Source organism: Schistocerca nitens, chromosome 9 (assembly GCF_023898315.1).
Source record: "Schistocerca nitens isolate TAMUIC-IGC-003100 chromosome 9, iqSchNite1.1, whole genome shotgun sequence".
NCBI classification, from domain to species: Eukaryota; Metazoa; Arthropoda; class Insecta; order Orthoptera; family Acrididae; genus Schistocerca; species Schistocerca nitens.
In genome coordinates, this window is record NC_064622.1 from 397,772,709 (window position 1) to 397,785,835 (window position 13,127).

The window sequence follows — 13,127 nt, forward strand, 5'->3', positions numbered from 1 at the left end:
TTTTTGCTTCATTGATCAAATTACGAATCAATTTTTTTACGCTTGCGGGCGATACTTTTAAAAAATAAATCGATGTCATCATCACGCTTTTCTTCAGCCAGTCTTTTCATTAACGTTTCTCTCTCAGCCCCCCGAGAATTCATCAACTCCATTATTTTTTCATTTTGTCGTGACCTTTTCCTTGGTGGTCTGAACGACGCGATGCCTTCCACGTCTTCGGAATGAATTTCTTTTCCTGACAAAGTCTGCGATGTCTGGCACACCTGTCTGTTACTCGGTTCACCATCATATTGTGGACTTTGCACTTCATTTGCCTCAACGTTGTATGTACTTCTGTGAAATATATTAGAAAAATACAGGGAATTCAGTCTCACTAATAAACTGAAACGGAATAAAAAATAACGTAAACAGGCAAATTGTATGGCAACTTACACTGTCTTGTGATCCATTTTGTTTAAAAATGTTAGCATATCAGCCAGTGGCCATTTATTTGCTTTACTGGAAGCAGAACTTCCAAATAATTATGTACGTTAATATTCGCTGGATGTAAAAATAATAGTAATTTTTAAAGTTACACCAGCTTATTTTTGTTTTGTTTTTAGGTTTATGGCAACAGGGGAAACATTCAGATTACTGGCATTTGCCATCATAATGTCTCCATCTTACATCGGTAAAATCATACAAGTTGTGGTGTCAGTTCTACGTAAGAAGTCATTGCCAATCCTTTTGCCACCGATGTCATAACCAGTTGAAATCAAAATGTAAGGAATTTGAAGAAAAATAGCAATTTCCTAACTGTGTTGGTGCCATCGACGGGAAACGTGTGCGAAATTTTTTCCCCTGCACTGTCAGGCTCATTGTGTTACAACTACAAACATTTTTACTCTGCCGCCCTTCTTGCTGTGGTTGACGCGAACTACAAATTCATTTTCATTGATGTCGGGTCATATGGGAAAGAAGGTGACAATGGAATTTTTGCTAAAAGTAATATTGGGAAACTGTTTTCAAGTGGTAGGATGTTTCCCCGCCTACTAAGCTACCGGGTTCGGAAACAATAGTGCCACATGTATTTGTAGGGGACGAGGCATTTCGTTTACATCCAAACATGATGAAACCTTTCTCTCGTCGAGTTGCTAGTACTGAAAAAAAAAAAGCTATTTTTAACTACCTTTCTTCACGAGCTCATAGAGTTTCTGAAAATGCCTTCCTCTGTTAAGTCAAGTATTTCGCATATTTTATTCGCCGATCAGTCTGAAGCCAGGAACGACTGATAATTTGATTATTGTTGCTTGCTGTTTACACAATTTACTTAGAGATGCATTCTTAGAGAAAAATAACGAGCCTCATTTTGAATTAAACAGAAGTGAACCACTACCTACTGAAAATCTTGGGCCGTTAGCAAAGAGTGGTGGTTAAGCACACGCTGATGGATTTTCTGTGGGAGTTTCATTTACAGAATACTTCAACAGCCTTGGAGGTGCAGCGGTAACACCGTGGCAAAGTGATCACGTTAACAGAATGCATTAGGCTTTGAACACCCTAGCGTTACTGAATAATCTTTAAAAATTTATATGCACATTATAATAAATTGACCATTTTAACCTACATCAGGTTTTAGTATTCACTTTGTGTACACTTCATTATTATAATAATAACTGTGGGGCGATGCTACTTATTCTGGTTTATTACAATATGCATTATTTGCCTGATAACTAAGTAATGTTGTTGTTGTTGTGGTCTTCAGTCCTGAGACTGGTTTGATGCAGCTCTCCATGCTACTCCATCCTGTGCAACCTTCTTCATCTCCCAGTACCTACTGCAACCTACATCCTTCTGAATCTGCTTAGTGTATTCATCTCTTGGTCTCCCCCTACGATTTTTACCCTCCATGCTGCCCTCCAATACTAAATTGGTGATCCCTGGATGCCTCAGAACATGTCCTACCAACCGATCCCTTCTTCTGGTCAAGTTGTGCCACAAACTCCTCTTCTCCGCAATCCTATTCAGTACCTCCTCATTAGTTATGTGATCTACCCATCTAATCTTCAGCATTCTTCTGTAGCACCACATTTCGAAAGCTTCTATTCTCTTCTTGTCCAAACTATTTATCGTCCATGTTTCACTTCCATACATGGCTACACTCCATACAAATACTTTCAGAAAATACTTCCTGACACTTAAATCTATACTCGATGTTAACAAATTTCTCTTCTTCAGGAACGCTTTCCTTGCCATTGCCAGTCTACATTTTATATCCTCTCTACTTCGACCATCATCAGTTATTTTGCTCCCCAAATAGCAAAACTCCTTTACTACTTTAAGTGTCTCATTTCCTAATCTAATACCCTCAACATCACCCGACTTAATTCGAATACATTCCATTATCCTCGTTTTGCTTTTGTTGATGTTCATCTTATATCCTCCCTTCAAGACACCATCCATTCCGTTCAACTGCTCTTCCAAGTCCTTTGCTGTCTCTGACAGAATTACAACGTCATCGGCGAACCTCAAAGTTTTTATTTCTTCTCCATGGATTTTAATACCTACTCCGAATTTTTGTTTTGTTTCCTTTACTGCTAAGAAATAAACACTATGAATAAACGGAAAGTATAATGTATTTTTCTCACTTGTTCTTTCCACGAATTCCGCTATCTCTCTCCAAGCATTATCCTTCACAGTTTGTTTGGTCCTTGTATACTGGTAACGATACATCGTAGATACAAGGAAATTTAGAAACAATTTCTACCAGTTTCTCATCTCCCACCGCCGTGAACTACGTTTCCCTCGGACGTGCTGCCGTGTTCTCCTTTGCTAGACTGCTCTCAGACCGGCTGGGCCGCAGCCGCATGCAGCTGACGCAACATGGGACACAGTCCCGTCTAACACCGTCTGTAGCAGTACAGTGCGGCAGACGCTGCATAGGAGTCCCACTTTTAAGCTGACACTGGGCGTTGTGGTAGGACGGAGCGGCCGTAAAGGCATTTCCCATTTATTGTCGCTCCCATCAGCCGTCGCGCCCAGTGTCAGCTTAGTTTACCGGTTTAGCAGTCTTGTGCCCAGATTCCTGCGCTCTGTGTATATGACCGGAGAGCACCGCATAAATACTAGTTGATTTTTAGACTTGCAAAGACCTCGTCATCATTTACCGTTATCCTCATGAAACATCCAATTGCTGCCCGGCTGCATAAGGTGCTGCATGCGTGCGATACGATATTTGGCTTGTCCCCCATTAACCTTTAGACCTTGGCTCCCTTAAATCCGGCTCGGCTTTTCTCGGTCCATCCCGGCACCACTCGGTACAATTTGACAGTTGATTTATTTGTCGTGTGCGATACTGTTCCCTCTGGCATTTGGTGCGGCATTTTTCGTTCAGGGCAGTGCTGTTTATCCCTAGCTATTTGCACGTGACACAAAGGAAGTTCAAAGGTCCAGTGACGGTTACTCAAAAAGAGGCAATCTAGCTCTCTGTTGTCGCTAAACTTTAAAAATTAACGGTAATCACAGAATTTTTTCGAAGACGGGCTGAGAATTCTTAGTGTCTATTACGCTATAACATAAACCGCGGGCACGGTAACTTTACTATGCGATGGCATTATAACAGCATGAACAAAGAATTTAGTGATGTAGTTGATGATGAAAGAGTAGAAAATTACAACACCTATACATGATTTGTACGGGATTCATTGTTTGGTACATCAAGCAGCACTTTGTGTTAATGACGAAACTGGCGAAATGGATACTAAATTTTTTGAAATTGCGTTCGTTATTATGCCGACAGATTCAACTGTTTTTGTTGGAAACGGACGAAGAGTATGGAAACGTACATATTGGCACGAAGTGCGTTGGTTAAGTTGAATAACTCTTGGAATGTTTCTTCTTTTTAAGACCCATTATTCTATAATTACTGAAGGGAAAAGGAAAGCAGGTACAAAAATTAGAACCAAAATAGACTACAGACCTAGCATTTTCCAGTGGGTTTCATTGCAGACTTGAACGCCATCAGTAACACGTTACAAGGTGAGAAGAAAGTTATTTCAAATTTGATGATGAAAGTTGATACACTGTGGAAGGGACAACTACTGAAATAAAACACCGTCCACTTTCCTAAGCTCTCTGGTATTAAAGAAAAGGCGAATTTTGAAGAATTCACTGCGACGCTGAAGGAATTTCAGGAGCAATTCTCTAAACGTTTTAAGGACAATGCCAGTCTCACATCTGGTTTTGAGCTGTTTGCGAGGCCATTTGCCACTCCAGTTGAACGCACCTCTGCGCATGTGCAGATGGAACCGACAGGTCTGCAGTGTAATTCCCTTTTAAAAGAAAAATTCTTTTACACTAAAACTGTCAAAGATTCTACGAAGTTTCCCTTGCGAAGAGTTCCCGCACCCCACAATGTGGCTGCAAATATGACATTTCTGTTTCTATAAAAATATATCTGCGAAAAACCTTTCCTCAGTTATGAAACTTAAGAATTCACGATAACGTACCATCATGAGTGAGAAAACTCTGCAAAACTATTTGTGACTGTCCATGAGCTGTTAGTTTCTGCGTGATATAAATTTTATTATGTTTTCAGCGAACAAAAAAAAGTTTATTACTGTGAAAATTGGTATGTTTGCGATATATGTTGTAGAGAAATATGAAAAAGAGCCCCATGTGAGGTGTTCAATGTTTCTCGATCGACTGCATTGCCATCTAAAGGCATGTGTTCGCAGTTTCGCCGTTTTCCCACTCAGCGTAGTGTGGTAGTGGGGGAAGAGGCATTCAGCCGAGAGAGATCCACAGACGAGCGAGAGATCTGCATACAGAGCTCTTAGCGATACGCGACCTAGCGACATCTCGTGTCGCCAGCCAATGTATCTGGCTAACTGGGTGTAACATCTAATGTGCACTTGTCAAAGGACAAGACAGCAGACGTCCGAGTGCCCTATAACACAGACGCAGGGTAAAATGCAATGACGACTCCTCATGCACATCACTTTTGTTAACGTCCCGTAGAACATTTCTACCTGACCGACATGTATCACTATCAAATACGTCATTAATGCTTCCAAACAGCCACACATTTTCGCCAATTATATCTTCAATATACTTTAAATCTCCAAACCTAATATACACATGAATATTCGTATTGCCACCGAAAATTTACCTTCCCTTGCTTATGCAAAGCTTTTGCGCGTTATAATCTCTCTTACAACGTCCTGCAAAGAGTTTCTTACGATCGAAGAAATGAGCGCCGACAATAATCAGAAACTCTTTCTCGCTCTTTTTGTTACGTCCTTTTAATGACGCAGCTTCGCACGGATCTGTTGTGTCAAGGGGTTTGGGATGTCGGTACCTGCATCTTCCAACGAAAATTGAACCGACTTCCTCTGGCAGACAATGCTTCTCCGATATTAATTCATCCTTTCAAATGGAACTATTGCCCACGCATCCCATTCTGAATGGGACGTACATTTAAAATCAGAATCAAGATGTTTACTGGGTGTTGCATCTTTAGAATAACGTGTAGATGCGGAATGCGGTTCCCTCACAGCTAGGCTACAGGCAGTCTCTCTAGTATGACTTGGCCTAACAGGAATTTTTCTTGAGTAAAAAATGTGTTAATCATTCGACTGCCTCGGCGGTGGAATATATCCTGAGAAGACTAATGGCGGCGTTCTCAATAACCGACGCAGAAAACGCAAGTCCTAGTATTCCACTGATGTCCGAGGTAAGGTCACCTACGAGTAACTGTAATGTGCAAAAGATGCGCTATAATGGAACAACCTGTAGTCAAAATAAAGCTTCCGAAAGCCAGGCACATATTACAATGTGTTGCAAAAGATGCTGTGCAGGAGCTCAGAACGGAGAAGATTACTCAACTGTATCGAACTGGATCACTGCTGATCAGCGTCTTCTTCGTTAGAAAAGGAATGTCAGAGACTAGGATGTAGTTTGGGCTACTACCCGAAGAGGATCAGAAGAGGACAGGCAATTGACAATGTCATTTGAAACGTACCATCGTTTGGGAAAACACGTAAAACAAATCTCGTCCTCCAGATATGAACACCACTTCCACAGATTTCGAATACCTGGTGTTATCACCCGCTGCCTCTCTAAGTACGACAAATGGAGATGGTTTGATGTTATCCTACGCAGCAGGAAGAATGCTGCGCAGGATTTTATATGCGTCACTGCGTTGTTGAAATTAGACAGACTACGACTGCAAGCTTAGTAAATTTGTACTAAGCAGATGGTTCATAACATACGAATCTTTCTTATCGCGAATATGTTTTTTGCAATTCACAACGTGACGGTTTTAAGTGCAACATACGTATTAATTAGCAGAAATGCCTCAGTGATAGACACAAATTTTCTAGATGTCACTTATGCCTAATAATGTTCGTAATACTCACGAACTTAACAATCCGTAGAGAAAGCGAATACAAAGGCATTTATTATACGGTAAACTTCAGCAGGTAAAAACAAAACGATGATAGTATCTTCAAACCAGCGCTGCAAATTTCTGGAAAATGATATTAATCTCGTCGCCATCATAAAAACTTCATTGCGTGCATCCAGTACTTTTCGCCACAGTCCTCACGTCAGCTAAAACAAATACAGAATTTTTCAGTAGTTGATGTTTGTACGCAGATTGTAGTCGTATAGTTTAACACATGAGGTGAAGTTTTTTAATTCGTATTTGTGCCCAGTTTCAGTAACTTTGAATTTGCATATTGCTGTTATAACTGGAACGTTCTTGAAAACAAATTTAGCTTAAGCATATATTTAATGAAATTAACTGAAGTTCTACTGGGTATGTGAAAATGAAACCTGCCTATACTCGGAATATCTGACATTCCACTAAGCGAAGAGACTCGCAACATGTCCCGTCCGTGCTGGAATCCCCTGTAAAGCAGCAGGAATCAATTTATACACAGGCAACTCACTCACTCACCCACCCACCCTCCCACCCACCCACCCACCCACCCACCCACCCACCCACCCACCCACCCACACACACACACACACACAAGAGAAAGGCATTAATTGGGACGGACACTGTGTGATCCTCGGTTACACTATAATGTACCCGCGTGCAGATATATATCACCAACATTTTGCTACTCGGTTTCGTGACGCCGGCGATTGGTTGGAGACCCAGTGAAGGAATGTAATAATGGATGTTTTTGAAACGTGAAGCGGTTCTGCAGCATGTTGGCGACGAATATCAATAAAAAACTAGCGAACGTCAAAACGAGAAGAAGAGATGCCCTCATCATGATAACGCCCAGTCTCAAAATTCCAACTAAAGCGTTGGACTACGTGAGGAATAGAGGTGGAAACGGAGATTTTGTTGGTTACGGAAAGAGAGCGACATTTGTTTATTTCGCTTACCTAATATGTTCTGTAGGCCAATGGTAACTGGAGCTATTTGTCATAGAACGAGTCAATACATAGATCACAAAATTCTGATTATAGAATTTATGAACGAAAGAACCAAAGAAAATATGAAACACGAAAAAGAGTGCGAGAAATTTCTGTATGGAACAGAAGTAGTGTGACTTAGGGTTTATCAGACTATTTCTTCTGTTTTGCTAAAAGCCTACTAAAAACGAAATGTGTTCCTTACCGCACACCTTTTTGTATAATACTTAGGGAAGTATTATCCAAGTGCATGTCGTTTTTTTCCGTCTAATACTCAGATGAATGTTGTAGTTTCTTTTGAACGAGTCAATCTGTCAACAATAAACCCCATAATGGAATAAATATATGTAAAGGGACATCAGAATTAGAATTCAAAGGTACCTGAACAACAGCCTACACGAAGTTCGCGAGCGCACAACGTATGTCAGTCTGACCGCCCGTTTCTGGTCAAATACTTTTGGTCAGTGAACAGAATTTCTCAAAAATACAACGTAATTCGAGACTAACAGAGGTACAATTCCAGGATTCTCTGCGACCAAGTGAGGTGCAGGTGTAGCTGCCGACCATCTATACAGCGGACCGGCCACTGAGATGCCACGATATATCGAAAACATCCATATTTTACGGAAATAAAATTGATACTTATACGTCGACATAATTCTGGCGCTACAATTTTCTAGGGTACCAACATTTCAGAATGCCTACATACACTGTTGTAAACAAAAATTGCAATTTGAACAGCTCTCGGGTATCCGACGGGGTAACGTCGTAATTTCTCCACAATATTTCGGCAGATGTACATGCTGCCATCTTCAGGTGGTTCCCAACGAATGCTGTGCTGTTCCTCTCGGCGCCCTATATATACTAGCCGTTATCACCTCCACCGTTTCTCTCCTGGTGTCTTCGGTGCGGCCGGCGCGGCGGCTACTGGAGGTGGTGGGGGAAGCGGCGAGTGGGTCTGAACTGACGTCTGCAGTCTCCCTCCTGCCACCGTCGGGGGTGGTCCTCGATCTCTGGGACCGCATCTTTCTCTCCAGGCTGAATGCAGGATTCCAAGTCTGACTTCAACTGCTCTGCGGTGGACTTTTAACCTTCCCAGCACCCCACCTACGCTGTTGGGCGACAATGCCTCAACGGCCGAATTATTTTACGTTATATTCGTGAGAGGTTGGGCGTCTGACCTTCTCTCCCAGGCCTCCACACTCCATCTACTTTACCTCTTCGCCACTCTTTCTTTGCATTTTGTTTTGTTTGGTTTGGTGTTGGTCTTTCCCCAAATGTGTCCTTCTCTCATTGTCTTTTAGGCTGGCGAATTTAATATGTTGCATAGTGGCTGGCTCATCCTTTTTTATCGTTGTGATCAGCCAGCCCAGGCCATCTACTATATGATTTTAATACCTTCCTCTACTTTTCCTTTTGGTGTACGTTTCCCCCGTTGGTTCGCTTCTTTCGTTTGCTCTTTCGGTGTGGTTCCCCGTTAGTTTTACGCCCTTTTAGTTCCCCAAGCTCCTTTATTTTTAATTGTTTTACCTTGACACGTGTTTGGTTGAGGAAAAAGAGACTGATGGCCCTGTAGTTTGCTCTCTTTATACCACAAACCAACCAACCAACCGATATTGTCGCATGGGAGGCAACACGTTGAGGACGCAGAATGTCCGTGACGTGTCGTTGAGCCATCGGAGTTCCCTTAGTCGCTACGAGCAATGACCTAAAGTCATGCCTGACACCTCCCCACACGATGGTGCCAAGAGTAACACCACTGTTCCTCTTCAAACAATCAAAGAACGAGACATTCCCCCAGGCCGTCACCTTACTCGTCAAAGACGGCCATTTGGTGTGGTGGAGGAGCGTGATTCAACACTGAACACAATGCGACTCCATTCATCAGCAGTCCGTGCTTCTCACTCCAAACGCAGCCGATTGTGTTGTGGTGCTAACGGCAGCCTACATATGGGACTATAACTCTTTAGTCCGGCTGCTATTAGTCCCTGGCCAGTTGTACGCGATGATGTAGAATGTTGCAGGAAGTCCATTATTTATTCTTGGATGGCAGGCGCAGATGTGAATAAGTTACAGTGTGGCGTTGCTCCCTTGTGGCAGACCGACGTGGTGCATTCCCTTACGTTCGCATTCAGTCCAACATCAAGCCACTGTCACATCCGAACGTCCCACGAATCTCGATACTGCATGATTCGACCAGTCCCCAAAATGGTCACTCTGTCAGATGCTGAAATACTGTTTCACAAGAGTACTTTGCATGTCCGTGTCCCTTATAGTGATGACTCAGTAGTTGATGCTGTTAATCCCCGTTATATACCTTATTAGGCCTGGTAAGAACGCTAAACATGAACATCACTATTACTATCTGGAGACCGTTCAACATGTCACAGAGAACTGCATCTTCAGTCAGTTACAACCTGCCGGTGGTGTGTAATTGAACGAAGTCACAGTGCAAAACTATTTTGCGAGGCAGTGTAAAACGTTACGTACTCCTGGAAGGCTGAGTGTAGATGCACTAATCCTACTTCCTTCTCGTGTTTGTGCTGAAATGCTAATTATCTGCATATCGAATCGTGATGCACACTTTCACCCAGTAAGTCTATTGCATGCCGTCTTCATGGTGTTGCAGTTTCAATAGTCAGCAGTGAATGTATGCGGTGATATGAGAATAAGATGATGTAACAGCCATCGGCGTTCAGTCGCTGGTGTCGGTGACCCGTTCACACCTTCAGGACACAATATTTCACAATCAGTCCATATCGAGAACGTCCATGGGAATGCTCTGACGTTCCTCGATTCATAATCGAATGGTATGCATATGGGAAAAGCGTATTAGGTACGGCTACTGCGTGCAACAAGCTCCATACACCCTTCAGCAGCTGTGGGATTGCAGCACAGTCAACATTGGAGCAATACTCATGGACACCGAACAGGCTACTGAGCCACTTACCGTTCTTCAACCTGCTTTACGTACTTCAAACGATCTCTCGATGACAGCAGTTATTCGTACGAATGCCTCTCTATAGAATAGAAGTTTACACTGTTTAATGAATATCAGTACGTCTACCCTTGCTACGCTCGCTGTGGTACTCACAGGTTGTAGTGAACGTCCGCCATGTTGGGCCTGTGCTTGAGCGCCTGCCTCAGCGCCCACTCCGCCTCCTCCAGGCGGCCCGCAGAACTCAGCACGCAGCCCAGGTTGCCGTACGCTGCAACGCAACGCAAATGTTCATCGTCTGCAACTAAAGCTCAAAGTGTCTCTACTGTCTATATCTCACACTCATGTCACTCAAATTGTATCATTACTGGTTTAGACTGAATACCACTTCATAGACGGATGATCTGTTTAAAAAGAAAGAAAAATAGTAGGACACATTGCAACGTAGTTGGTAAATAAAAGAGCGTTTGCTTATAACCGTAAAAAAGAAAATTCGGACAATAAGTCGGATGTTAAGGTAATCGTCTTGATGCTTGTTATTATGTTCCTAAGCATGCCATTAGGGCACACCTAATTGAAATTTTCACTAATTAGTAGAAAGGAAATACCAACATCAATAGTTAAATGAACAAAAACTGCTTCCGTGACAGAGCCTTTTTGGGTTGTGTTATGATGTGTTCTCCCTGTTTTTTTCTTTTCTCCTTTGTTAGGATTCCGTGTGGTGCAGGCTCATACTTGCCTTGTAGTAGTTTGATTTAACGCATTCTGTTTACTGTACACTTGTGACGGCCAGTTAAGTAGTTAGTTACTTTCAAATCCCATCTGCAGACTGGCATCATCTATCGAGCTTCTAGGCTACGTATAGTTTATCTTCATCAGTACTTACATAATATTTTTTTTCAGTTTTCAATCTGAGAAACACGTATCTCGTTATCTGTTCTATATATTTGTTATTTTAAATCGTGTATCGGCGATTAGAAAGCCAAAAAGTTTACATTGTTACGTATTTATCCGCAGCCTTCACCTCCAAAAATCAGAGTGCAGACAATTTTACTTTGTCAGAACCTTTTCGGGGCTGTTCAGTTGACGAGTTACTATTCAACGTATGCAAGCAGATATAGCTGTGTATGGAAGTTTGTTTCATCAGTCATTCAGTTCCAAGTATTTTACTATCCTCCTTTTTCTTTATTTTTGAAGAGATCCTCTGATGATGACTTGGTAATAAGTCGAAACAGGTCACAATACTTGTTGACTGACCTCAGGCTAAAATATGTAATTTCTGATGATTAATGATGACTTGGTAAAGAGTCGAAAGTGGTTATGATACTACTTGACGGACCTCAGGCTAAAATACATAATGAAATTTTTTTACGAGGAATTCATAGTTTTTCTCTGTGGCAGTAAGCCTAGACTGTAAAACTGAGGGAGTTACAGAAGTGGGCCTCTCTCTGTCTCCATCTGTCCCTCTCTCTCTTCGTAACGAGCAAAACACTGTAGACGGATGTTGTAACTTGTATAGTGTTGTACTAGGTGGAACAGTCAGCTGCTAAGTTTTTCTCATCATAAAATAAATACAATGTATTTCCTCTTCCATTTTTACGCTGATCAGCTAGAACATTATAACCACCTATCTAATATCAATATAAACCCGTCCAGGCGATAGCAGAGCCACGTGGCGAGGAATGATTGCTGGACAGACACACGCACTGTGCATGTAGTATCAGTGATTGTGCTGCCCGTGTGTAAAAAGGAGAAGGCGCGCAATGTATCAGAGCGTGATAGAGGGCGGATTGCGATGGCCCAGAGTCTCGGCACCAGCATTTCTGACGCTGCACGACTCGCAGGGACTTCGAGGAGTGCTATGCGGAGTGTCTTCAACATGTGGCGAAAACAAGGTGAAACCACTTCCAGACGTCGGTGGGGTTGAGCGGCCACCCCTCATTACAGATGTAGGACGACGTAGGCTGGGCAGACTGGTGAAACAGGACAGGCGGAAACCTGTGGCGGGACTAACATCAAGATTTAATGCTGGGCAGTGTACAAGTGGGTCTGAACACACAGTGCACCGAACGCTCGGAACGATGGGCCTCCGCAGCCGACGACCCTCGTATGTGCCAATGTTAACACCACGACAACGGCAACTACGAACGAAATGGGCACTCGACCATCGGCACTGTACGTTGTCACTCTGGCAAAGTGTTTCATGGTCTGATGAATCCCCGTAAATTCTTCATATGCCGATGGGAGGGCGCGAATGCATTGTCTTTCAGGGGAACAGCTCCTTGACACCTGTACGGCGCGACGGAGACAACCTGGCGGCGGCTCCATTTTGTTCCGGGAAACATTCACGTGGGCATCCATGCGTCCAGTGAGGCTCGTGCAAGAGTGTCTTACTCTGGTCCCTTCAAGACGATAATTTTTCCCGATGGCAGTGGCATTTTTCAACGAGGTAATGCGCCATGTCAGAAAGCCAGGAGTGGATGAAGTGAGTCGAGGAACACAGGAACACAGTGGCGATTCCATTTGATGTGCTGGCTCCCCAACTTACCAGATCTGAACATGATCGAACACTTCGACCACCTCCCCGAAATTTGTGGAAATCAGGTTATTTACGAATGCAGGTGTGATGCCAGCTCCCTCCAGCGACCTACCAAGGCCTCAGTGCTTCCATGCCACGACGCGTACCCGCTGTTATCCATGCCAAAGGTGGGCATACCGGTTACTAGGTAGTTGGTCATAATTTTCTGGCTGATCAGTGTACATGCAAATAACTGTATTT

General features: G+C 42.9%; 1 protein-coding gene across 1 annotated transcript in view; it reads right to left on the reverse strand.

Annotated features, from left to right (window-relative positions):
* LOC126204268 (protein O-mannosyl-transferase TMTC2-like) overlaps window positions 1–13,127 on the reverse strand; it is a 176,885-nt gene that overhangs the window by 57,857 nt on the left and 105,901 nt on the right. The window contains exon 7 of the mRNA XM_049938657.1: window positions 10,505–10,619. Within this exon, the coding sequence (XP_049794614.1) occupies window positions 10,505–10,619 (115 nt within the window). The remainder of the gene's footprint in view (window positions 1–10,504; window positions 10,620–13,127) is intronic.